The sequence below is a fragment of the Monodelphis domestica genome, chromosome 6 (genome assembly GCF_027887165.1).
Source record: "Monodelphis domestica isolate mMonDom1 chromosome 6, mMonDom1.pri, whole genome shotgun sequence".
Lineage (NCBI taxonomy): Eukaryota > Metazoa > Chordata > Mammalia > Didelphimorphia > Didelphidae > Monodelphis > Monodelphis domestica.
In genome coordinates this window covers 61,878,907-61,906,178 of record NC_077232.1, presented here as the reverse complement: position 1 = coordinate 61,906,178, position 27,272 = coordinate 61,878,907, and the positions used below count along the sequence as shown (strand labels likewise).

The 27,272-nt window shown below is 43.0% G+C and overlaps 2 protein-coding genes across 4 annotated transcripts in view; one reads left to right on the top strand and one right to left on the bottom strand.

The window, feature by feature from the left end:
- Positions 1-21,663, top strand: part of AMPD3 (adenosine monophosphate deaminase 3) — a 72,635-nt gene extending 50,972 nt beyond the window's left edge. For all 3 annotated transcript variants that reach the window (XM_007497088.2, XM_007497087.3, XM_007497089.3), the window contains exons 7-15: positions 6,004-6,198; positions 6,753-6,884; positions 7,928-8,091; positions 10,134-10,260; positions 11,168-11,331; positions 14,298-14,418; positions 15,839-16,012; positions 17,251-17,361; positions 18,641-21,663. In XM_007497088.2, the coding sequence (XP_007497150.1) occupies positions 6,004-6,198; positions 6,753-6,884; positions 7,928-8,091; positions 10,134-10,260; positions 11,168-11,331; positions 14,298-14,418; positions 15,839-16,012; positions 17,251-17,361; positions 18,641-18,817 (1,365 nt within the window). In that variant the 3' untranslated portion in view covers positions 18,818-21,663. The remainder of the gene's footprint in view (positions 1-6,003; positions 6,199-6,752; positions 6,885-7,927; positions 8,092-10,133; positions 10,261-11,167; positions 11,332-14,297; positions 14,419-15,838; positions 16,013-17,250; positions 17,362-18,640) is intronic.
- A 468-nt stretch (positions 21,664-22,131) lies between these two features.
- RNF141 (ring finger protein 141) overlaps positions 22,132-27,272 on the bottom strand; it is a 30,250-nt gene continuing 25,109 nt past the window's right edge. The window contains exons 5-6 of the mRNA XM_001379449.5: positions 26,769-26,876; positions 22,132-25,945 (exon numbers count right to left, since the gene is read on the bottom strand). Of these exons, the coding sequence (XP_001379486.1) occupies positions 25,795-25,945; positions 26,769-26,876 (259 nt within the window). The 3' untranslated portion in view covers positions 22,132-25,794. The remainder of the gene's footprint in view (positions 25,946-26,768; positions 26,877-27,272) is intronic.

Genomic DNA, 27,272 nt, shown 5'->3' with positions numbered 1-27,272 from the left:
ATTTTTCTAAGAACAGAATATAGAGATAGTTCATAGCAGGGAACAAAACCTGGACAATTCATAAACAATTTTTTTATTTTATATTTTTTGAAAGGGATTGTGAATTCATTTGTGGAGGGAGCTTCCAGTGAGGAAACACCCCTTGGAAATGAAGACTGGCAACTGCTTCACAGTGTGTGGTCTTAGAAAATTACCTGTGGGGTGGGAGTGGGCAACTAGGTGGTTCAGTGGCTAGAGAGCCAGGCCTGGAGATGGGAAATCCTGGGTTCAAATCTGGCCTCAGATATTTCCTGGCTGTGTGACCCTAGGCAAGTCATTGCCCTAGCCCTTACTGCTCTTCTGCTTTAGAACCAATATCACAGTTTTGATTCTAAGATGGAATATAAGGGAAGGGAAGGAAAGAATGAAGGAAGAAAGAAAGAAAAAGGAAGAAATGGAGAAAGAAGGAAAATAGAAAGGAAGACAAAAAGAAAAAGAGAGAGAAGGAAGAAAGGAAGGAATAAAGAAAGAAAAGAGAGAAAGACAGAAGAAGAAAGAAAAAGAAAAAGTAAAAGAGAAAGAGGGAGGGAAGAAAGAAAGAAAGAAAGAAAGAAAGAAAGAAAGAAAGGAAGAAAGGAAGAAAGAAAGGAAAAGAAAGAAAAAGAAAGAAACAGAGATAGAAAGGAATACAGAAAGAAAAAGAGAGAAGGAAGAAAAGAAGGAATAAAGAAAGAAAAGGAGAGAGAAGAAAGGAAGACAGAAAGAAAGTAAAAGAGAGAAAGAGGGAAGGAAGAAAGGAAAAGAAGGAGGAAGGAAGAGAAAAAGAACAACCCAGAGAAGGAAGATAGAAAGGAATACAGAAAGAAAAAGAGAGAAGGAAGAAAGGAAGGAATAAAGAAAGAAAAGGAGAGAGAAGAAAGGAAGACAGAAAGAAAGTAAAAGAGAGAAAGAGGGAAGGAAGAAAAGAAAAGAAGGAGGAAGGAAGAGAAAAAGAACAACACAGAGAAGGAAGATAGAAAGGAATACAGAAAGAAAAAGAGAGAAGGAAGAAAGGAAGGAATAAAGAAAGAAAAGAAAGGAAGACAAAAAGTAAAAGAGAAAGAGGGAAGAAAGAAATGAAGGAAGGAAGAGATAGAGGAATAGAAAGAAAGGATGAAAGAAAAGAAGAAAGAAAGGAAGGAAGAAAGAAAGAAAAAGAGAGAAAGAAAGAAAGAAAGAAAGAAAGAAATTACTTAGAGTCACTGAAAGGTCAGGGGATCTACTTTAGATCACATAATCAGAGGTTGGATTTGAACATAGGATTTCTGACTGTAAAGGCTACCTCATTCTCCACTGTTTTTCTCACAGTTTACTTCTTTGTTAAAAGCCAGAAATCTATTTAGGCCACAGCTTTATGCCTATGTTGTAAAGGAGTGAAAAATTTGGCCCCTGGGATATGAGATGAAAAAATGAGAAACCAGCACATCAAAAGCCAGGTCTGTTTATCCATGGCCATTAATAGCCTGGAATCAAAGCGTAGCCAATTTATTCAGCAAGGGCTTTAGTGCTTCTCATGCATATTGGCTAATATTTGAACTTACTCATTGGGCTTTATCTTGGGTAGTCTTATGACCTCTACATCTTGTATCTATAATGGAAACTTTTGCCATCCTTATGTGGGAAACAGGACTCATGCCCCAGCTCTGTAGTTTTTCATATTTGTGATCAAAGGGATCAAGGGAGATTTGATTTAAGGGCTGAGATTCTGTTATAAAGGCATCTGGCTACTTATATTACATTCATTAACCCAGAGACACATACAGGAACTCTCAAACACACATCCATCCTTTCTGGGTCTCAAAGAAGAAGGCTAATGGGGAAAGTGTATGTCCTCCACCTTTGCCTTTACAGAATTAGCAGCTCTTATCCTTTGATGGGAGGTTGTAGTGAAAAGGAGCCCAGGTTGAGAAGGCATAGGATTGGTTGTGATCTGCAGTGGTGGAGTGTATACCCATCTTGATGAGATCATAGTTTCACCTGAGGATTTCATTCCTTCTGCTTGGTTGCACATAAAGGAAATTCTATCCTATTGCCCAATTTTCAGCCATTACCATCCAAATGAAAATATTTTAAAATGTATCTGGAAAAGAGATCCACCTTAAACCCTTAAAAAGAGTGAGCTTGTAGATTCCTACTTTTTTTAAAGTAAAAATCAAATATAGAAAATACACCATGTACCAACAAACTACATAGTAATTTTTCAATAGGAACATTTTAATAGCATGAAGTCATTTTCTCCTCCAGAGACAGCAACTAAATACAATAAGGCTTATGTGGACCTGGCTTAGAACTATGTAGAATAATAACCTTTGATTTCATGGGTTGGTAGAAGCTGAGAACAGGCTGAGTATAGCAATTGCCTGTTAAGAGAGGAATTCTGTTGGTGTGGTTCATTATATGTACTTTGATTCATCAAAATACAAAAGATTTCTAGATTAATGGAGGCAGTAGAAAAAATGTGAGTAAAGTAGATGTAATCTTTAAAAGTTATTTCCATTTGGTTGGGGTTGCTTGAAAAATATTCTGGCAAGATGGCCCTGGGTGAATGACCAAGGTCCTATCACTCACCAAACAATGAATAAACATTTATTAAATACCTCCTGTGTAGAACTTTTGCAAGACCCCTCTGCTCCCATAGTGCCTCAGATGTATTTTAACAGTGTATTAAATAGTGTATTAAAACGATTACAATAATTAATATAGACTCTACTATATGCTAGGCACTTTGCTAGCTAAGTACTTTATAAATATTAATTCATTTGATCCTTACAATGACTCTTTGTGGTAGATGTTTTTATCCCCATTTTTGCAGTTGAGAACTAAGACATACAGAGATGAAATGACTTGTCTAAGGTCACCCATCTAGTAAATATCTGATACTAAATCTGAATTCAGGTCTTCCAAACTCTAGGCACTTTCCCTATCACACCTTAATATCTTCAGGTATATGAAAGAAATGGGCTGCTAGGTGGTGAAGTGGATAGAATGCTGTGCATGGAGTCAGGAAGCCTCATATTCCAGTGAGTTCTAATCCAATTCTGGACACTTACTAACTGTGTGACCCTAGGCAAGTCTCTTAACCCTGTTTGCCTCAGGTTCCTCATCTGTAAAATCGGGATGATAATAAATAGCACCTACCACCCGAGCTTGTTGTGAGAGTAAAATGAGATGAACTTTGCAATGTACTTTGTGAACTTTAAGAGATACATAAATGGTAGAAATTATTATTATTTTTTTTACTAACTAAGGAGAAATTGAGTTTTTATTTACAGGGAGATTTTTAATGACAAGAGCTTCTTTCTCGAGAAGATTTTTGCTTTCCTGGAAGTAAGAATCTGACCTCCTATTCTGGACTGACTGTGTAGTTCAAAATTTTGACAATTGTCTTTTAGTTCTTTTTTTCAAGTGAGTGCAGCGAAGGGGCTAGAGGGCCAGGGCTGAGTAGATTCAAATCTGGCCTGGGCAAGTCACTCAATTCCTAGTTCTTGCCCTCCTGTCTTAGAGTTGTTATTAGGAAAGTCAAGGTTTAAGAAAAAAAAAAGACCATTACTTCCAAAGATTTCCACCAAAATCATTGAGCTTATCTTCAATTTTCTAGTCCTTGGTGAGCTTCTGCCAAGATTTCAAGCTACATTTCCTTTGCAACTCTCCCCTTCCCAACCCAAATTGTTAGCAGGAGGAGAAGAGCCCTTCTTTGGAATCTTGTGGGGACAAGATTGGAAGGAGACTCCACAACTGTGACCTTGGGCAGATACTGTTTGGCTGACTCATTGGAGATCATAATACCCAGCCCCCTACCCCCTCCTCTCCTGTTTGGTTGTAAAATGTTGGAGGGACCAATGAGAGCACAAGAAGCACTGTGCTTTGAAAGAAAGGAGCCAAGACCATCAAGAATGATTCTTTTGAATACCCCTTCCTTCACACATATCACTGCTAAATGTCCTGGTGGCTCACTTTTGCCCTGTCTTGCTACAGCACCTTCTTTCTGAGGGAGACAAAGGTTTTTGCCCCTTTCTGCGTAACTCCACGTGTGTAATTAGAACCTGTTACCCTAAAAACTTTGATCCCCAGAAAAACTATGATTCCCAGCACCCCAATCATTTCCTGTCGTTATGTGATGACATAGACAGGATATAAATTGGGTGGAGGTCCATCTCACACTCTCCTTCCTGTCGAGGTTTTATTTTGTATGTATACTCTTATGCTGAAGGGGACTTCCCCCTAATTGTCTTTTTTGTCAATGAGCCTAGCAATCATTGGTTTTGTTCTCTTTCCCTTTTATCCCCAAATTATTGTAATTTATAAGTTGGTTATGTTTATAAGGTCCATTAGGGAGACTAGTCTTCCAAAGGATCTCAGGGGTGATTGTGTAGTTAGAATCTGTTACCCTAAAAACTATGATCCCCAGCAAAACTATGATTCCCAGCACCCCACTTACTTCCTGTCATGTAGACAGGATATAAATTGGGTGGAGGTCCATCTTGAGCTCTCTTTCCTTCCTGTGGAAGGATTTGGTGGAGTGGGGATTTTGAGCAGGTAGAAAAACTTAGTCATGTGGTTCTGTTTTGTCAGATAATAAACTTAAAATATAATACTTGAAGTATTCGACTTTAAGTTTAATCTTACACAAGGTAGCAGGGACACTTTGGCTATGTTGAGGACAATTAGACTTCTAATTCCTTCCTCATCCATCTTGGCTCAGATATGGTCTCTCAGGCTTTCTCTCTCCTGCTCAGCTTGGGGTGTTTAAGGCTGACTAGAAAAATATTACAAGCCCAAGAGATGGACATGATCCCTCTCTGTAGAGAAAGTACCCAACAGCACTTAGCTTAGAGATCTTATGGGGTTGGGCAGGTCTTCCCCACTATGCCTCTAGTTCTAGATTTAGAGAACCTGGATTCAAATCCCAGCTCTGATGATTGCTACCTGTATGATCCTGAGAATTTGCTTTCTCATCCTTGAGTCTCAGTGTATAAAGGGAGGATTGGATCATGACTGTGGGATCCTCAGTCTAGAGGTGGAAGGCTATTCAGTCTCACTCCCTCATTTTACAGATGATGAAACTGAGGTTCAGAAGATGAAGTGACTTTCCCAAGATCATCCAGGTAACAAGCATCAGAGTTGGACTTCAGAGTCAGTGTTCTCTGAGGTCTTTTCCTTCTCCAGATCAATGGTCCTCTACTTAGTACTAAGTGAATTGGCCTTTAGCTCACCCCAGCTTATGGGAGGTTTCCGGAGAGTCAGTATCAGGCAGACATTATATATTTGTGTCCCTCATTATCTGTTGTTTGGAAAAATGACTCTATAGGCTAAGAATTCTACCTGGGTGGAAACCTATCTGAGAGACTGTGGTTTATTGGAAAAACCAAACAGGGTCATCATGAATTAATAAGCTATTTGTTCATTTGAGAAGAGGTATCATGCATGGTCTTTTGGAAGGAGCTTTGAATTTGGAGCCAGTGGACTTGGCTCTGTGGCTTACTCACCATGGATTGTGTTAATCGTTTTCCCTCTTAACCTCAGTTTCCTTCTCTGAAAAATAAAGACCATGGGATAGATGATACCAAAATCTTTGATCTTTGTATCGATGAATAACTGGACAAAGGTCATACCTAAAAATAAGAAGCTATAATTTGACATTCTCATGCAGTGTGGGAAGAATGATGATAGGATGGGATAGGAAGGGATGGGACAGGAAGGGAAGGGAAGGGAGGGAAGAAAGGGAAAGGAAAGGAAGAAAGGGGTTAGGAAAAATGACACGAAAATGAATAATTATAATAAGAAGGAAATATAATCACAAATATTCATAGGGTACAGACAAAGTGCCCTGGGAGTGTTGTCCAAAGGAATAAGAGAGCCCTTCTGCTTCAGAGAATTCTTTCCAGCTCAGAGATCCTGAGCAGCCAGAGCACAAGGCACAGGAATCAGTACTCCTCTGCCTCCTGCTCATCTGACAGGTGAGGGGGGGTTGGACTGTGCCTTCAGGTGGACACCCACATCCATGCTGCAGCCTGCATGAACCAGAAGCACCTGCTACGCTTCATCAAGCACACATACCAGACTGAGCCCGATAGGATTGTCACAGAGAAGAGGGGCAAGAAGATAACGCTCAGGCAGGTGTTTGATGGCCTTCACATGGACCCCTACGACCTCACTGTGGACTCCCTGGATGTCCATGCGGTAAGTTGATCCACCTGGGTACTGCCAGCAGGAGGGGTGCAAATTGAAAAGCGGCAGATTTTGGCTCAGTACAATAATAATTCACTATCTCCGATGATGTGTGATCAGTCATAATTGGCTCTGCTGGAGTGGTAAGGAGGGGTAAAATCTCAGCATTTCTGACCCTTTAATTTGATTTGATTTTTTATTTTTAAGACTCTTAAGGACCTTCTGCCCCAGTATCAAAGTTAGAAGAGTAGCAAAATCTAGGCGGTTGGGGTTAAGTGACTTTCCCAGAGTCACATAGCCAGGAAGTATCTGAAGCCAGATTTGAATTGAGGTCCTCTCAAGTCTAGGCTTGGCTTTCAATCCACTGTTCTACCTAGCTGCCTTTAGTGATTTTATTTTTGTAAGGCATACCCCCCCTTTTCTCTCTCTCTCTCTCTCTCTCTCTCTCTCTCTCTCTCTCTCTCTCTCTCTCTCTCTCTCTCTCTCTCTCTCTCTCTCCCTAACCCAACCCAAGGCTCCTTGGGCATCCAGCCAGAGTATGCACTTATTTGGGATCTTCTTTCCAGGGCCGGCAGACCTTCCATCGATTTGACAAATTCAACTCCAAGTACAACCCAGTGGGGGCCAGCGAGCTCCGAGACCTGTACTTGAAAACAGAAAACTACTTAGGTGGAGAATACTTTGCACGGATGGTCAAGGTCAGGAACCTCCCTGCCTGGTTGCCGCCTGCCCTTCTCCCTCATAATGGTGACAGACCCGAGTGGAAGAGGGTTGGGATCTGGAAGATGGGACCACCTTGGCATGGCCAGGCTTCTTTTCTCCCTGTCCGATTCCCCATTTCCCCATTCTTGGGTGAGAGAATGGTCTGATCTGAGCTGCCAAATGCCCTCCATACCAATCACAGTATCATTCACAATCTCTATGCTGTTTGTCAATCAAATAAAGAAGAAAGGAGTGGGGCCAGGTTATTGTCCATCAGAGATCATGGATACCCAGACTAGTGTTTGGGCTGATGGATGTATAGGATCAGAGATAGAAGAGACCTTTGGAATCCTCTGGTCCAACTTTCTCAGAGGAGCATGGGGTTTAAAGCTGGAAGCAACCCTAGGGAATACTAAGTTCAGACTCTTTCTTTTACAGTTGGGGAAACTAAGGCTTAGAGAGATGAAGTAATTGCAATATTACCCAAGTCATGTACAAGAATGAAGAATCTGTAGATTTGATGACTCCTCGTTTGGGTCTTTCAGATCCACTCTGGCTGCACTTTGTAATTGGGCCTGAGTCAGACTAACCTAATTGCTTGAGACTCTTCTGATCCCTAGTAGGGGTTTCTGAGTCTAGTCCCAAAGCTGCAGTTGTGCCCTATTCCATGCCTCTCAGGGATGCTTTTGATAGCACTTAATTTCCAAGGCATTATCACTGAGAAGAGAGCAAATGAGCATGAAGTACTTAGGTTTGCTCTAACAAAGAACTTCCCCCCAAACAGTGGATTACATGGCTAGAGGAACTTTGGAGTTCCCATAAGTGGTGGGGTTTTTCCAGTTTGACATAGGTATATTGCCTAATCTAAACCAAAAGTGGTTGAGTGGCAGGAGATTGGACAAGATGGTACCTTCAGGTTTCGCTCAGGTCAGAAATCCCGTGGCATAGATATTATGGTTCCTCTACCTAGTCCCATCTAGATGCTATTCAAAGCTAAGAATGCTCTTGAATTGACCCAGAAATTCTTTTTTGGCCATAGGAGGTGGCTCGGGAGCTGGAAGAGAGCAAATACCAATATACAGAGCCCAGACTCTCCATCTATGGGCGCTCCTCCCTGGAGTGGCTCAACCTGGCCAGGTGGTTCATTAATCATAAGGTCTACTCCCCAAATGTGCGCTGGATCATCCAGGTCCCCAGAATCTAGTAAGTGAGGTCCCTGTTTCCTGGGCTTCCCCATCTCTCCTCTTCAGTAGCCCATTCCTCCAACTATGACTCTTCCTTTCCTTCTGCTCTCCTTTTACACCTATTAGTGGGTTCCACTCCTCCAGCCATGTTTTTCTTTTATTCTTCCCTTTTTTCCCACGTCCAAGTTTGGGTTATGTGCTTCAGTCCTCTAGCTGAGGTTGGGTGTAGAAAGAGTACCAATTCTGAAGTCAGAGAACATGAACCCAAATCTTTATTATGGGCAATTTTCTTGCTCCTCAGGACTCTGTAAAATAAGATGATCTAGAACAGCTCTTCCAATTCTAGGTCTGTCATTCTATGATCATCTTGTTTGCCATGCTACAGACTTTTTGTTCACTCATATGATGGCTCCCAGGTGACCCTACAGATCTATCTCTTCCATATCAGTGATTTTCCTTGGAGAAAGTAGGTGTCTCCTGGGTGTGAACACTGAATTTTACTTTAGAGATGCTTCTCTCTAAGATCCTATGGGAGGAGCCCTGTAGTTTGTGATTGTTAAACGTCCTGATCTAGATTGAGATCCCCAGGATGAGCCAGTGGTTTGGAGGCAGAGGAATCTACTGTGATTGGGGTTCCCTTTGCACCTACTCCTAGGGATGGGGTAGGGGTGCTAGAAGGCCTCTCAGTTTGGGCAGGGGCAGTTGAGCTGCTAGATTGGAGGGTGATTGCAAAGTTGAGGACAACTAGGGTTGGATGAAAAAATTAGAAGAGATAGGTGGGGATAGCTAGAGATCACAAAAGGGGAGAGGCTGAGAAGGAAGTTAAGCGGGGAGAGGCCACATGAAGTGAGATAGTAGTTTAGGAGGAGAGACATCTCAGACAACGTGGAGATGGGGTTGTTGGGAGTGCCTTCATCTTGGGTCCTGGGGAGATCTCTACACACACTGAAGAATTTTTCTTTAATAGACTTCAATTAGTCAGTCAATCAACAAGCATTTAAAATCACCTACTATATGTCAGTTGATGTCCTAGGTGCTGGGGGTACATATAAAAAATGAAATGGTCTCGTCCCTTAAGGAGCCAACGTTTCTCTGGGGGAGACTTTTATCAGTGAGTTTGGAAAAGATTCTGAATCTCATTAGATCTCTACTACCTGGGGGTGGAGAGGATATGCTTTGAGGTTTGGGGCACATTTCCTGATACTTCCTGATTCTTCAAGTGTTTGAAGAGCTACAATAGGAAAGAGGGATTAGATTCAGGATTGCAGAGTTAGAGTTGGAATATAATCTCTTCATTTTACAAATAAGGAAACAGACCCTGGATGTTAAGAGACTTGTCCACAGTCATACAGTGAGTATGTGAACCAGAATTTGAATTCTAATTGTTCTGACTCCCAAGTTGGGCATTCTCACCACATACTCATCAGCTTTCCTTCTGATTGGCCCCAGAGGGCAGACCTAGGAGCAATGGGTAAGGAAAGCTATATACTTGGTGATGAGAAAACCTTCCTACCAATTGCAGATTGTCAGAAGTAAGATGGGTTGCTTCTGGAGGGAGGGAGTTTCCCTTCACTAGGGGTCTTCAGGCAGAGGCTGGGGGATGACCATTATTTTTTGGCTGTTTTTAAAAACATTTACCTTCTGTCCTAGTATCAATGAAAAAACCCCAACAACTTATCTTCCATCTTAGAACCAATACTAAGTATTGGTTCCAAGGCAGAAAAATAAGGGTTAGGCAGTGGGGGTTGAGTGACTTGCCCAGGGTCACACAGCCAGGAAGTGTCTGAGGCCATATTTGAACCCAGGTCTTCCTGACTCCAGTCTGGGTGCTCTATCCACTGTGCTACCTAGCTGTCCTGGGATGCCCACTTGCCCAGGGAATGTCCTGGAGGGGGTTCTCAAGTTCTTGGTTTATATGAAGCTTGAGGTCATGCCCACCCTGCATGCAGAGATGTGTCTTGGCTGCTAAGCCAGTATCTGATTACTCAAAGATTTGCTTCTGCCCTTGGAAAAGGGTGTCAGGTAGTGGGGTTTACAACCATGTCCTTTTCTGCTCCCCAGTGACATATTTAGATCCAAAAAGCTGCTTCCAAACTTTGGGAAGATGCTGGAGAACATCTTCTTGCCTCTTTTTGAAGCCACGATCAATCCCAGGGATCACAAGGAACTTCACCTCTTCCTCAAATATGTAAGTCAGGTCATTCTGCTCTGGGCCACAGGAGACCATGGGCTCGCCCTGACTGTCTTCCAGCACTCCTCTTCTTTCCCACACTCATTTCCCAGACCAAGTCATAAAGCTAGTGGTTGTCACATACCTCCAATGCCCTCTTACCCCACCGCACTCTGACTTGCTGCTCTCTCTCCCAGCCTCTTGCTCCCCAGCCTCCTGGGTGGGCTGTGCCCCAGAGGTGACCAACTCCATGCTGGTGCCCCAGTTCACTAGAAGATGAGAAATTGTCTAGTGCCATGGCTGCCCCCTAGAGGGCATGTGAGAGAGTACATGTGTTTCTTGGGCTTCCATTTGTTTGGAAAGACCCTCCTTCCTGTGGGGCCATTGGCTTGAATGAAGAGGGAGAAGGATGCAGGACTAGGAAACTTTGGGGTCTAGAGGGCTGCCGATACCCAAAAAATGGCTGCTGGGAGATTCTTCCTGAGAAAGCTCAGCATTCTTTTTCTTTCTTAGAAAGACAGAAGATGCTTACTCAATGCCTTTTCCAATTAAGCACTGGCACCAAAGGCAGCCAGTCAGTCAATAAATCTGGCTGCTACACACTGTTTCTGCCAGATTTTGGCTGGTGGCATAGATTTGGGAGGAGAACACAAAGAAAGAGAAATGAAGATAGAGAGGATCAGAGAAAGACGTGTGTGTGTGTGTGTGTGTGTGTGTGTGTGTGTGTGTGTATTGGGGGGTGATAAGCAGGGGGCAGGGGGAGAGATAAGGGAAGGGAGGGTGTTGGGACAGAGGCCCCTTAGTGGAGGAAACCATCAGTTGGGAAGTTGGTCCTTGGGGAGGTCCAGGCTCTTAGAAACGTCATAGATTTTCTTCTTTCCCCTTTGTGTTTGACGTCCTCGATCTCTTACTTTTCCCCTACTAGGTGACAGGCTTTGACAGTGTGGATGACGAGTCCAAACATAGTGACCACATGTTCTCTGACAAGAGCCCTAACCCGGACATCTGGACCAGTGAGCAGAACCCACCCTACAGCTACTATCTGTACTACATGTATGCCAACATCATGGTGCTCAACAACCTCCGCAAGTAGGTGATCTAACCTCATCCCTCTGCCTGCCCCTGCCCAGGGCTGGAACTGGAAGGGACCTTAGAGGTCACCTGCTCCAACTCCCTCATTTTACAGATAAGGAAACCGAGGCCTAGAGAATGGAATAATTTACCCAAAGTCGTATCACCAGTAAGTGAGAGAAGGGGAACTTTGACCCAAGTCTTCTAACTCCAAATCCAGTACTTTTTCCATTTTCCTACCCTGACCTCTTTTCTTTTTCTCCTTTTTCTTCTTCCTTTTCTAAACTCTTGAACCTTGTTCTCTGACTCTATTTCCTCTTGAGACTGTCTTCTACCTACCTTTGCTCATAATCAAATCATTCCCAGGGCTTAATTTACTCTGCTCTCCCCCTCCCCAATCTCTGATTTCCATCCAAAAATCAATAAGCGCCTAGTCTTTAAAAAAATCCTTACCTTCTATCTTAGAGTCTATACACTATTGGTATAGTATTGTAAAAATTAAAATGAAATTTAAAATAATAAAAATATTATATTTTAGGAGGTTTATTAAAATGATCATTAGAAATCAAGAAATAAAGAGGATACAAAATAAAGACCACTTGCCCATGGCTGATAAGCCATTTTCAAAATCCCCACTCACCAACATCACCATGCTGGCTGCATGCCAAAGAGACTGAGCAGGACTGCCCACTGAATATTCATTCCCTGACTACAGGAAATACATAATGACAGGAAGTCAATGGGCTCCTGGGAAATGTAGTTCTTTTTTTAGGGTAACAGATTTTCAATTATACAGTATTGGTTCCAAGGTAGAAGAGTGTTAAGGACTAGGGGTTAAGTGACTTGCCCAGGGTCAGTCACATAGCTAGAAGGTATCTGAGGCCAGATTAGAACCTAGAACCTTCTGTCTCAAGGTCTGGCTCTCTATCCACTGAACCACCTCGCTGCCCCAACTAGTACTTTTTTTCCTTTTAAGCCTTACCTTCCATCTTAGAACCAATACTAAGTATTGGTTCCAAGTAGAAGAGTGAAAAGAGTTAGGCAATGGGGGTTAGGTGACTTGGCCAGGGTCACATAACCAGAAGCCAGATTTGAACCCAGTATTTCCTGTCTTCCAGGCTCTCTCTCCCTTGATCCATCTAGCTGCTCCAACTAGCATTTATTAAAGTATGCACTATATTCCAGTACTATGCTAAGTGGTAGGGATAAAAGGACAAAAATAATTCATATTGTGGACAACAGAGAGTCCCTACTCATAGTTTGTCTTCAGACAGAGTTAAAACCCTACCAACCCTCCTTCTCCTCTCCCCAGTGCATATCTCTAATCCCCACAGCCCAGGACTGCACTTTAACATGTTAAACACAGCTTAATCTGAAAGCTCTGCAGTGTATCTCCAAGTCCTTGTTCCCAGCCCTGCTCTCCCCTTACTCCTGGACTGAACTTTTAACAATGGCAGCTAATAAATCACTGGTAATTTAAGCATTTATTAATTAAATTAATTTTATTTATTGGTAAGTTACATTTGAACCAGGAGGTTGGAAGTCAGACTGCAGAGGGTGGTGGTTGTATTTTTAACCTTGAATCAATATTAATTATCAGTCCCAAGACAGAATGGTAAGACTAGGCAGTTGGGCTTAAGTGACTTGTCTAGGATTACACAGCTAGGAAGTATCTGAGGCTAGAGTTGAACCCAGGACCTCCCAACCCAAGGCTTGGCACCCTATGCACTGAGCCACCTAGTTGCTCCTACAAAGGGTTGTGAAGAGGGTGAGAAGGACAGGAAGTGGAAGCATTTTCTTAAGGATTTCAGCCATGGAAAAGAAGAGATTGACGACCCCAGCCAGCAGGGATAGACCAATCAAGGAGGATTTTTTTAGGGATGGGGAAGGCCTGGGCATGCTTTCTTTCTGTTCTTTCCTCTCTCCTTCCATCATAGCCAATCCTCATAAAAACCATTATTGACTTTTCTCCCTTCCTCCCTCTGTCCTCTGTGCCTGGCTTCCCTGAAGTCGGTGATTGGTCCCTGTTGGCTCTAAAAGGCCAGACCTCTCCCCACCCAGAAGCTCCATGACTTAATTACTCACCATATTTGATAAACAAAATAGCCCAAGCTTTTGAGGTCTGTTTTCTATCATTCTGAGCAATCTGCAGACAAGTAGGCGAAGAGAAAGGCTTTGACCTAATTGAGTGAGAGGAGAATCTCTGAGCTAAGTCCATACTTGTCAGAATCTCCTTTCTCCTCCTCCTCCTCCTCCTCCTCCCAGACCAGAGGGGAAGGATGAGAGCAAGGGATTGTGACAGAGCCAAATCCCTGGTGCAAGGGATGACCTGAACTTGATTCCTAGAAGACACAGAGCCTTGCTGCTTACGCTTTTGTTAAAGCTGCCAGGGAAGGCTTTGGAGAGTCTGGAGAGGATATGCAAGCCAGGCACAAAAGGACCAAAGGTTTAGGGGTGTGGGGGGCAGGAGGAGAGGGATCTTGAGAGGAGATGAGAAGGGCTGGATGAGCTGGAGCAGATGGTAGGAGAGGGTGGCTGTGCTAGTGTATGGATGCTGGACAGGGGCAGGCGGGGAGGCCAATGAGAATTTGAGCCCTTAATATATGCCATTCACTGGGGAAACAATATAGGCAAGAAGAAAGAGCATTCCTGCCATCAAGGGGCTTACTTTCTGTTGGAAGAAATATGTACACCCTTCTGGACCATTTGTCACTTTTTTTCCTTCTTAATATTTGCATCCTTTATTGTTCTCATCATGATTCACCTGTCTGTGATCACTGGAATAGAAATGATGCTCTCAAAGGTTTTGTTTAAACCCTGAAAGTATCCAGGTATGGGTTGGACTAGATGCCCTCCATTCTCCTTGTTTTCCTGAAGGTGGGGCAGTTCCCCACATGGGGAATAAAGGCTGGAGCTGAAGGGCCCCCCTGTCCATCAGGTCCTGGATAGCTCCTGCTGAACCAGCTCCTTCTTCTGTTCCACAGGGAGCGAGGAATGAGCACCTTCTTGTTCCGGCCTCATTGTGGGGAAGCTGGTTCCATCACACATCTGGTCTCTGCTTTCCTGACTGCCGACAACATCTCCCATGGACTGTTGCTCAAGAAGGTAGGTACCTGTGTGCTTGGCTGATGCTCAGCAGGGAGAAAACTACCCTTCCCTTCCATCTTGGAATCAATACTGTGTATTGGTACTAAAGTAGAAGAGTGGTAAAGGCTAAGCAATGGGAGTTAAGGGACTTGTCCAGGGTCACAAGGCTAGGAAGTATCTGAGGTCAAATTTGAACCCAGGACCTCCCATCTCTAGGCTTGGCTCTCAGTCTACTGAGGCACCTAGCTGTCCCTCAACCTTGCCTTTTCGATCCTCAGAGCTTCTTGACTTTGTCCTTTGGGAAACTCCGGGCTTCATCTTCTTGGAGGTCTCTTCAGTACAATCTGAAGTCCTCACCAGATTAGGAAAATTGGGATTGAAGTAAAGGGGTTTAGGGGACCCTGACAGACTCCTTGGGCCCTGGTGAGACAGAGGATGTTCTGCATGAAGGCTAGTCTTGAGGGGACTGATAAAAGGGGTGATCGATGATGATAACCTGGAGTGGGGAGGTTCCAATTAGGATCCTAAAGTATAACCGGTCCTTGTTTAAGGGTGCAAGCATCCTTGGAAGGGGTTCTGTCTGTAGTTCCATATAGATAGTAGATAAAACTTCTGGACTTGGAATCAGGGAGACCTGAGTTTGGTTTATGCCTCAGACCTCTTCTAAATGTATGACCCTTACACAAAGTCCCTTAATATTGCCGGGCCTCAGTTTCCTCACCTGTAAAATAAGGGAGTTCAAAGGATTCAAAGGATTCAAAGACTTCTAATATCCTTTCAGCTCCAGCTCCAAGATTCTGTGATCCCATGAACCATTTTACATGTTTCTCAAATTTCTTACCTTTCTCCTATCCCTTGCTCATCCATGGAGTTTGGCCCCATGTGAACACAGCCTCAACAATTTCCAATTTTCTTTATTGCCTCCTTTTTAAAAACCATTTTTTTCTTTTTGGACAATAAAAAGATTATTGGGTCTTAGAAAAAGAAACCCACTAAGACTATCACTTCCCAGTGATCTCCTTCTCACCTCCATTCAAACCCTCCCATGTAACAGAGAAATGCAGAGGTCATGTTTGACAGTGCCTGCCTCATTCCACCCCCACATTCTTCTTCTGAGAGGAGAGGGGCTTGCTTCTGGAAGCTTCCTTCATGGCCAGGCCTCTGAAGTCAGGCTTGGACACTGTGCTGGCCCGGACATTCAGGCATGTGGAGGGTAGGGGCTGAGGAGACCCACCGGCAGTGCAGGCTCCAGGCTGGAGCCTCAGTCCCCATGGAGTCACAGACTCGGGGCTTGGCAGGGATCTCTCACATTCTTCTGAATTAAACCCTGCTCAGACACAGCAAGCCAGAGCTTTGTTTCCACTGATGAGACCTTTTCCTGTTATCTGGCGTTGCCTTGATGAATGATGATGCATCCCTCTTCTGTTTTTTTCCCCAGAGTCCAGTCTTGCAGTATCTCTATTATCTCGCCCAGATCCCCATCGCCATGTCTCCCCTGAGCAACAACAGCCTGTTCTTAGAATATTCCAAAAACCCACTGCGAGAGTTTCTGCACAAGGGACTCCACGTCTCTCTCTCTACTGATGACCCCATGCAGTTCCATTATACCAAGGTGAGCACTGGGAAGGGGCTTGTCACCATTCGTCAGATTCCCCGGACCAAGGCAATGACAACTCTTGCTAGGTACTCCACTAGGCAGCTGGGTGGCCCAGTGGATAGAGAGCACTGGACCTGGGTCAGGAAGACCTGAATTCAAAAATGACCTCAGATGCTTCCCAGCTGAATGACCCTATTAGCCTCTCCTAGCCTCAGTTTCTTCAACTGTAAAATGGGGATCATAATAGTACCTACATCCCATAATTATGAGGATCAAATCAGGTAATAATTAGTGTTTTCTTGACATAGTTCTTGACCCATAGCAGGTGCTAAATAAATGCTCACATATTCCCTCTTCTTTCCCCTAAGAATATTCCAGTTCCTTCCAATGGTAGCTATAGTAGGACCTACAGTATTGAGGATAATCTTTACTATTCATTCACTATTCATGCATTTAAGTGCCTACTATGTGCCAGATCTTAGGGGGAACCCTATGGTAAGGAAAGTAAGAAGAAGGAAGATGGGTCGGATTAGAACCAAGAGAGCTTAGTGGCATGAGAACCTGAGGCTCCGAGGAAGAAAGTATTTGGGAGGAGAGGGTGGATAACAACATCGGGTGCTCCAGAGAGACAAAGGTTGGGAAAAGGCCATTGGACTTTGCAGTTGTTAGTTTTTGTCTTGGTCGTGAGAGCAGGGAGTGGGTTCCAAACCCAAAGGGAGCCATATTGCTGGTGATTCTTGAACCTAAGCCCTCTTCCTCCTGGGGAATACTCAGTGGTGAGCACATTTGATTGCCAAGAGAGATCCCTCACTCCATGTTGGTCCTTGACTATTCCACAGCCTAAATAAAACTTTAAAAAGCTGCCTCAGGGCCAGGGTCACACATCCAGGGTGTCTCAGAAGTGGGGCTTGAACTTGAGTCTTTCTCCTTCACTCCCAGGCCAGTTCTAAATTCATCATTGCTTACAGCCTCTCACTTGGCATATTGTAGGAGCCCAATAATTTTGGATGCATTTAACTGAGTTTCAGGAGAACGTGGAAATAAGGCCCCTGGAAGTCAATAAGCCAGAAGGATTTCTTTTCCCCAAGTTGCTCTTTAGGAGCCCAAATGGTTCCTGCAAAGTCTCCTTGCTGGGTAAAAAAGGTGTTGGGGGATGTTTCTGACTTGGGTTTTGGCTTTGAGCTTTCCCACAGACTTCCCAGACTAATGAGTGTGACTTTTCTTGGGGGGTGATTGGTGGGGTGTCTATGCAGGAGGCCCTCATGGAAGAATATGCCATCGCTGCCCAGGTGTGGAAGCTCAGCACATGCGACCTGTGTGAGATCGCTCGCAACAGCGTGCTTCAGAGTGGGCTCTCCCACAAGGTGAGTGGGGTCTGCCTGCCGGATGAGAAGGGGGCAAGGGAGGGAAAATCACAGGAGAGTGTCGAGCCCTTCGGATGTTCAGCGTGGCTCCAGACAGTGAATATGGGGCTGTGCTCCATGCCCTGGAGGTAAGAGTAGCCGCCATTTTTAGAGAATGTTTAAGGCTGCAAAGTGGTTTGTGTTCAGGATCTCATCTGAGCCTCACAAAAGGTGCTGGTTTAGTTCATCCATTTTACAGATGGAACGGAGGCTCCGATGGATGAAGGAACTTTTGCTCAGACAGGATTTAGATTCAGCAGGCTCCATATTCAGCCCTCTCTCCACTATGTCACCAAGGTGGTCGGTGGCCCAAGCCTTTTTGGCCATCCTGGGATGCTCCTTGGGACTGACTGGCCCAGGATGGTCCATTTATTTCTTAGCAGGGCCACTTGCCTGGTGCCTTAGCTTCCAAGTGTCCAGACTGAGATCTTCACTCAAGGCCCCTTCAGCGATAGACTATTCACCTTCTGGAGCCTCCTCCTCCCCTTTGCCCATTTTAGCTTCCTTCTCTGTATTGTCTCCTCTATTAGATGATAAGCTTCTCGAGGGCAGGCACTGCTTTTTTTCTTCTTTATGTCTTTGCTGCCTAGCACAGAGCCTAAAACATGCGTGGCAGGTGCTTCCTGTATTTCCTAACATGCCCTACAGTCTAATAAAGTGATAGGATGTAGAAAGTGTGTCAAGTGCTTTGCAGACTTTAAAGCAGGATATACTGTATCACCATCACCAGAATAGCTGCAGCTTAGGCTGCCTCAAGGACAGAGCTGTATCCGGGATCTTGGGGCCCTGAATGCTAGACAGAGTGCAAAACTCCATTTATTTATTTATGATCCTTGCCTTCTCTCCTAGAATCAATATTAAGTGTTGGTTCTAAGGCAGGAGAACGGTAAGGGCTAGCCAATGGGGGTTAAGTGATTTGCCCAGGGTCACACTGCTAGGAAGTGGCTGAGATCAGATTTGAACCCAGGCCCTCACAGCTTCGGGCCTGCCTTTCTATCTGTTGAGCCACCCAGCTGCCTCAAAACTCCATTAGGTTTTAAAGCCTGGGTGGATGTGTTAACGCCTTAGTCAGCGAGGGATACAGAAGAAAGCAGAATCTAAGCTGCTTAAAGAACATTTTTTCTTTGTCTTTCTAGCTCCAACACGCCACAATGCCTTAGATGGTTGTGGGGAGTTTAATGTTCATTGAATTGATTTTGAAAGCAGGTTGGGCTTTATTTGTGTTTTATTTTGTCCACAGGAAAAGCAAAAATTTTTGGGGACAAATTATTATAAAGAAGGACCTGAAGGAAACGATATCCGAAAGACAAACGTTGCCCAGATCCGGATGGCTTTTAGATACGAGACCTTGTGCAACGAGCTGAGCTTTCTGTCCGATGCCATAAAATCGGAAGAGATTACAGCTTTGTTGAATTAGGTTCCATCTTGGGACACGCCTTTGGAACCTGCTGGTTTTAACCTTGCCTGCTGTGGTGGATGCCGGTCAAGGGGAGCCTGCTCAGGACCAACTTCGGCCTCCCTGGAAGTGAAGGCTCCGAGATACTGTCCAGGAGCCTCTCGCTTTGACCTTCATCCTCTGCATTCCAGCACAGACCTGGAGCCAAGGCGCTGAGACACTGCATTGTCTGTGTGCAGTGGGTCCTCGGCGGCTGCAGTGGGGGCTGCTGTGGGGGCCTGGGTTGCTGTTTGTACTTTTTTCTTAGTTTTCCAGACACTTGCCACAAGACTGCCAGCACTTGCATGAAAGGTTGTACTTTCCATGGTCAGAGGCCATTGTATTGCCAATCAACTCTTCTAGCCTAAATGGCAAGTGGAGTAAGATACAGCCATTAAGTTTTGACACCAGGATGACTGGTGTCATCCTTTATTTTTTAAAAGGTGTTTTTATGAATCTTTTTTGTTCCAATTTCCATGTACCGTTCGTTATAAGCATTCATGTATAGGATCACAGAATTCAGAACAGGAATGTAGCACAGGGATCAGCTAGTCCAACCATCATCTTACAGATGAGGAAACTGAGGAATTAAGTGACTTGCTGAAGGTCCCAGAAAGTAGCCCAGTCCAGTCCTTGAGCTCTCTTTCTGTCACACTAAACTGCTCCCTTTCTGAAAGCCCCTTTTCATCAATGAACAATGTTTTCCAGGGAGCAGAAATCTGGCTCTGAGAGGCTGAGAAGAGAAAACTTAGTTCCACTTAGGAAAATAAAGGGAAGTGTAAAAACCTCAGTGTAGAGCTAAAGGAACCAGAAAGGGCAGCAAATCCCTCCTTTTATCGACGAGGACCCTGGGGCAGGGGAGAGAGGTGGTTTCCTGCCCCCAGTTACACAGTGAGTTCCTGGGAGTCAGAATTAACACCCAGGTCTCCTGACTTCCAGGCCAGTATCCGTTCTTTTCTCTTCAACATACTGCCTCCCTCTCCAATACTACTTTTATATTCTGTAATTCATACCTGAGCAATAATCAGGATTCCCTTCTCCTTTTCTTTTCTTTTTTTTTAATACAACCCTTTCTTTCTGCCTTAGTAAAGACTCTTTAGGCAAACAGGATTAAGTGACTTGCCTAGGGCCACACAGCTAGGGAAGTGTTTGATACCATATTTGAACCCAGGTCCTTCCATCCAGGCCAAGCTATCTATGAATTGTGCCACCTAACTGCCTCTCTCCCTTACTTTTCAAAGAATGAGGACCTGGGTTTATCATCTCTAAACAACAAAGAATATTTTATTTTACCCCCCCCCCCCCATTTCTATATACCATTATAAACATTCATGTATAGGATCACAGAATTTAGAACAGGAATGTATCATGGGGATCAGCTAGTCCAAACATCATCTTACAGAAGAGGAAACTGAGGAGTTAAGTAACCAGAGATCTTTTGCTGGTGACCTCAGTAATCAGACAAAAAGGGACTATGAATTGGGCTAGTAAAGGATAGTGAAATGATTCATAAAAGATCTGAATTTCAGTTCTCCCAGTTAATTCCCTACCAAAGTTTCACTTGCATATGGCAACTAGAAAGCTGCTTGGGCTTGCTAGCAAGCTCCCTTGTATAGCTATAGGTACGTATAGACCCGGAGAAGCTGTTATAACTTAGTGGTAGCTATGTGTGCACAAATGGTTACTAGACGTCTCATCCTTCTTGTTATTTTCTCTGGCCATGGAAATATGGGAGCTGGTGGTTTTGACAGCAAAAAATCTTCCTGTGTCACAACTCCTTGCCCACTTTGGCATGTAACTTTCTTAGAAAAGCCCCAATCATATTCATTTGCACTAATGTATATAACTACTGTACAGTGTGATTTTAGCTGTCTTAGGGGCAGCCTGTTTAAAAGAAATGGAATTAAAGTTTTGTTGAGACAGTTTGCTCAATCACGTGAACATGTTTTCCAATATGGACATTGTTATAGCTCCCTTATTTTCTCCTTTAAAAAGTGCTGGGGGGAGGAAAAGGAAGGCTGGGGAAGCATTACCCTAAATGGATGGGATACAGCAGGAAACAACGGACTGCTCATGAAGGCTCTTCTTAACCCTGGAAGGCAACCTTGGAAAACATCCCCTGCCCAAAGGCTCAGAGAACTTCCAGTCTTATGACCCAGGTGCCAGGTCCCAGTGTCTGTAACCAATAGCCAAGGGCAATCACCAGTCTCAGTTTTTCACCATTGTCACAGGGCTGCTCATAAGAAACCTAAAGGTCTCTCGACTGTGAGTGGCTGCTTGCTTTCTCTCTCTTCCTTTCCCCTGTGGTTTGCTCCAACATGCCTAGGATGCATTTGTCTCATTTTCACTGACTTGTTTGATCTACAGGGGCTATTCTAGATAACATCATTTCCATAGTCCTTTTCTCTTCGGAATGTGTTTCTGTCCAATGGTATTTACTGGTTTTTGTTTTGCTGACTGCAATTCTGGGTTGGTAGCAGAATAACTTGCTGCTTTTCCAAGGTGTGGCCTTCTCAAAGACAGTTCTGGAGATTTAATAACACATTTTCCTTTTTGCTACATATTGCCTTAAGGACACATTGCACAACCTCCTGCATCACCCACCATTCTTTCTGCCTTTAGCCTTCTGCTCTTGGAGATACAGCTGCAAGGCACAGCCTTCTGGATCGTTCTCACATCTTTCACTTTTTGCTGTTTGACTAACATCATCTTTTTCATTCATCTTGTGGACACAACTGAGGGTAGTGAGATCATGTCAGCAATCTGCTCTACTTGAACAATGTTTTAAAGGACAGAATTAACTATATTAAAAAGAATTATTAACTATACAGAATCTGGTCCTGTGTAGTGTTTTTTCCCCTTTCTAAAAATATCCAGTCTAAATGCTGTAACCGAGGAAGAGTTATATCCTAAAAACCAGAGAGGGCCTTCCAGTGGAGTCCTAGATGAAGATTTCCAGCTTTGAATCTGATGAGTTTTAAGAGTTATAACTGTCCTGCTGCTCCTTTGCACATGCACCTAGCTTTACAACAGAGAGACTTTTAGCAAAGCTGAGACTTGGGTTTGAACCTAACCCTGACTGTGTGATCCTGGCCCTTAACCTTCAAGGCATTTCCTCAGGACTTAACTGGAGTCATCAGGAAATCTGAATTCCCACTCTCTTTCTCTATGTGGAGCAAACCAGAGAGATATTTGAGTCTTTTCCACTCAAAAAGTTTGACTCTTTTGCTTTTACCCTGGCTTCATCACTCAGAAAAGATATGCAAGGTAACGAAATCAAACACAACCACAGGGCGTAGTGGAGCAATTATCTTTACTACTTTCCACAAATATGATAAAAAGATATAACCTGACACAAGACATCTCCCTTGTGTTTTCATTCACAGAGACCTCTCTGCTCCTGTGCCCACCACACAGATGGTTAGCTAATCCTCCATCTTTGAAATGGTTTTCTCCCCATTCTTTGGTAAACGTAGCAAATGTGGCTTATTTAAGAAAATCTAAATTGGAGCTTGAATTATTTGAAATATGTCCAATTCTCCTCAGCACTCCAATTATTCAATACCACTTAGTACCACTTAAAATAGGGGCCATGGCAGTAAGCTGGTTACTTATCACCTCACTGCAAGCAATCAGCATGGGGGGGAGGACTGGTTCCAATAAATAGCTCAATTAATTAATTTTTTAAAATAGGGAGAAAAGGTCTCAAATCAGTCATAAACACCACTAGAATCCAATGTACAGTGTAAAAAACAGCTCTCTAAGGAATATATATTTATAGTTAGTCCACAGATCCAACCAATACATTACATAATTGTAAACCACACAATTGTAAGAAAAAACAATTGCCAACAGCTGTCTTTTCTTTCCAGCTACCCCCTTCCCATTATTTATTGCACAACTTATCAATCTGCCCCTAATAATACAGACTGGGGTGTTTATTAGTCCCTAATACATCCGAATGCAAGCTCAGATGCGACTTTCAGAAAGTTCAAGAAATAGAAATTTTAACATAATGAAGCATTGCTATTTTAAATAGCGAGTCTATTTTATTTGCACCTAAACAGAGAAAAGAGCAAAGAGTTCATATTCACTCACCCTAGCACATTAAAGTGGTATAGTTATTGGTAAATTGTAGAACCCTTTTAGTGCATTAAGAAAAGGACATTGTGTCCATTAAGCAAATCCAGTTCCTCAGAGTGAGTGAGTGCATGAGAGACTAGACTATCACCGGCTCTATCTAGAAGGCACAAGTTACGCCATGATTCTGACCTCCTGGCACAGCAAGTGCATTTAGGTAATTTCTAATTATAAAAGACTTAAAAGCATAAGATAAAAAAAGTTTACAACTTCACCTTTAAACAAAATTACGACTTTGGGCATTAGTTTATTCTATAGTAGAAACTACACTTCATTCACATGCAAAAGAAAAATTGTGAAACTTAGTAGAGTCAGTAGACAAATGGGATTGTTGGTTTCCCACTTATTTTGATGAGGCTGGTGAAAATGTGAGATACTGCACAGCAGTCAGTCAATGGATGGGGTGGGGAGAGTTTTGTTAATATTGGATTCCTCAGTGCTCTTGGCTGGTTACTAACTCCCTGAAAGAGAAAAGCTATATGGAAGCAAATGGTTATAAGGCTGGCCTGCAGAGATGGCACAGTGAAAGTTGGCCAAAGAAAGTGTTTCTGCTGCGGTGGATACCGTCTGTGATACTATGGAAAGAGCCCTGCATATGGTCTCAGGAAGACCTTGAAAATCCTGCCTGGCTGAGGAACCATGGGCAAATGATTTCTCCTCTCGGACCTCAGTGTACTCATGTGTAAAATAGAGGGAATGAATGAAGGAGCTACCTAGCAGGGCTGCTGTGAGGGTTCAATGAGATGATGTATAGAGATCAGTTATCATTATCATCACCTACACTCACTGCCTAGTAAGATACAAGGACTTTTAGTTCAAGAAATTGAGGAGTGGGGATTGCAAACCTGTACAGATTCTGCCCCTCTTCTATGGCTACAGTTCTCACTACTATGCTCCTCCTTACGATTGCAGGTCCTTTCATGTACTCCAGCCATAAGTGTCCCTGGACTTCAATGGAATTCATATGGAAGAATTACAAGAGTGGGGAAAAGAGGCATCTCACAATTTGATGTATGTTTGAAAATGAAAACAGAACCAGAGCCAGTCTAAGAAGAGAATTTCTCAAGCCCGGCACTCACTTGTAGAAACAGTCAGTGTGTGCCATTTAAATCCAAATAATGTCCAGGCACCACGGCTGAGTGTTTCGATGGTTCATTTTAAAACTTGGAGAGCAAACTGTTTGGTTTTCTTGGCAATTCTATTTTTAAGCATGGCCAAAAGATTACATAGTGTAGACACAATGTATATGTGACTATATTAAAAAGTAGCTTGAGTTAGGATTACAAAGACCACCTCTGCAAGTCAAATTCAAAAAATAAATTCAGATTTGGCCCTAAGGCACTCATTCAACAAATATCCACCAGCTATTTAGTCACAGACCCCAAAAGAGGGGCAGAATCTCTGTAAGCCACTCCTTAGTCAGACCTTTTCCCTATATCTGAGGGGAGAATAACATCAACAAGAAAGGAACAAGTTTATTTTCTACAAATGGGTCATTAATTTTATTTGCACACTTGCTAAAAAAAAATCAAAGAATCTTCTATTTACACACACAATCCTGCATCTATTCCCTGAAATAGCAATATAAATCATATGCCCCAATGCTTATAAGAATTCGTATGTTTGTAACTTTAACCAAACAGCTCAGCATGGCTTCCTTGGAACACTGAATACATTTGTTTTTAAAGGAAATGGTTTCATGTGCGCTGAATGTCAAGATAAACCAAACGCTTTCTTTGTGAACACTTTCTCCTTTCACAAAGGAGGTTGAAATGCTATTAGAACCCTGCATATGACCTCATTCCTACTACTTTGTTTCTGAATATTCTAATCAAACCAATCTGAACTTCCTCTCTGTTTCAGGAAGGCCCCACTCTTAAGGGGAAGAAGCAGTGCCACTGATTTTGTGTCCTTTTAACCTCCTAAGTGGGAGCATTTGGAAATCTCAGGAAGATGCTGCCAAATGATTAAACTAAAAAGCACCATGGTCAATACTGAGTAATTTATCATTTAGTCAAGATTTGCCTCCAGTATGTAGAGTTTGAAAGTATAAGACTTCGGAGCTTTTTCTTAAGAAAAATGTCCCTATCAAACCCCAGAATTTTACACAAGGGCTATTAGAAATCATTAAGCAGCCCACAGATCGTCTCTCCCAAATACTTGTCTGCAAAAATAATTTCAGAAGCTCTAAATTTCTTAGTCCCTTTAAAATATATAGTCTACTTTGTCTATTATCTCTGAATCACAACTGCTTGATTAGGAAGCATCTGTGGTTACTTCTTGCAGAGATCATTAATGTAGTCACAATTAACCAGCAGGGGGCAATAAGCACCCCTTAAATTCCAGTAAACGACTAGCTTAGTAGTAATGAGCACTTGGATTTATTTTCTATTTTCAGTTGTTTTAAACTGGGTTCAGTTTGTGTGTCAGAAACCTATGCCTACTGAACACTGAAGATTTATCAGAAACTAACATGCCTCCCCAAAACCAGTGTTTCAGAAGTTTTTCAAAACGATGCTTCCAGAACAGCCAAAGAATTCTCAGTGTTGAACACCATTGCCTACTGGGATACTTACCAACATATGTGACTGGCTCATGTACAAAGATTTAAAACAGTAATTTAGATTTAGATTAAAACAAAAGATTCATGAAATTTATCAAAAAGGGATGGAATAAATTGTGAAAAAGAGTGGCAAAAATAAAGATGGGATGAGGGGAGGAATCAATTTTCATGTGCTCATGACATTGATGCCCCTGTATTCCTTACTCCATCCCCAAATGGGATTTACAGCCCAAGTTACAAGAAAAGTCCCCAGTTTTCATGGCACGTGAGGCTGGCCTGCCTCATCAGCCATGTTAAGTATATAGTTAGCCATGTCATCTTCTGTAGGCGCGTCAGACACAACCCAAGAATCATTGACCCCAGTCAGATGTAGACGGCAGATAGGACAGTTCCTGTGTCGATCACTCCTGCAAGAGACGTCAAGGAAAGAAAACTGAATGATGAAGTGGAGCTCCTTTCTTTAGTATCAAAACCTCTTCTAGGTCCCAAGAAGAGATCCATACTTATCAGAGAAACCTTTGATCTGTAGGTGAAGTATATAGAAGCAAAGAACTTTTAGAGCTGGAAGGCACCTCTCCTCCTTTTGCGAGTGCCTTGTTGGAAGCCACATATACGGTTATTTAGTGGCAGAGATAGGGCTAAAATCCTAAAAGGTCTGACTTGCAGTTCAGAGATCAGTAACCCAACTACCTTTCTCAAATGGAAGCCAGCAAGCTTAGGGGTGGAGTGGAGAAGTGCTTTGGCTCTAAATAAAGGTAAAATTCAAAGGTTTTTTTCATTCCCAAGTTAAGAAGGGAAGTTTATCATAGGAGAATTAGAGACCAAAGGTTCTTTAGAGCCCAGTTAGTCTAGCTCCTTAGGCAACTGAGATTCAGAGTGAAGTAACTTGTCTAAGGTCATGAAGAGTGTCCAAAGTGAGGCTAGGAGCCAGGTCTCCTAACCTAGGGTCCTTATTAATGGCCAAATTCTTAAACTTAAGTGAAAATAAACAGAAACCTCTTATCAACAAAATAATGTTATCAAAGAGGCCCAAAGATTTCATCACCACATTGTTTATCTCTTCTGTTCATAAGCTTGGTGGTCCCTCTTTGTAAAGCTGGTTGTCTGGGGATGATCTTCTAAGGCCCCTTATGATCTCAGACACTCTTTCAGGGACTCCGGGACTCCTTTGAAGGAACACAGCACTTTCCCATATATTATTTCATTTAGCAGTTAAAGCAAATCACTTACCATTTATCAATGCACTTCTGACAAAAGCTGTGGGCACAGGGCAGAATGAGGTCGGCTCGCCCATCCATGCAAATACAACATTCCTCCTCATCGGTCAGCTGCTTCACTCTGTAACATGGACAGACAAAGATCCGCTGGCACAAAGATGCATCGGCTCTGACTTACAACTATCTACAGTGTTTTCTAAAGCATTATGTATTACCCGTCCATTGGCATATTACACAAAGCTAGTCATTTACAAAATCAGACTGTAAAACAATCATATTTTAATTTTGGTACCTTAGATAAATACTAAAAAAGGGTGATTTCTTAGACACTGTGTGATGAAGAAAAATTCAATGAATTATTTCCTAATCAGTTTATTCAGTCTCTGCCTTGCTTCCAGCCCCACACAAGACTACCTCTAAACATGGAAGAAAACATATTTACATCTTAAGGTTCCACCAAAAATTGAGACTGACATTACTGTATTATTTACTTTAAGTGTTGGCTGCAGGCTTTGAG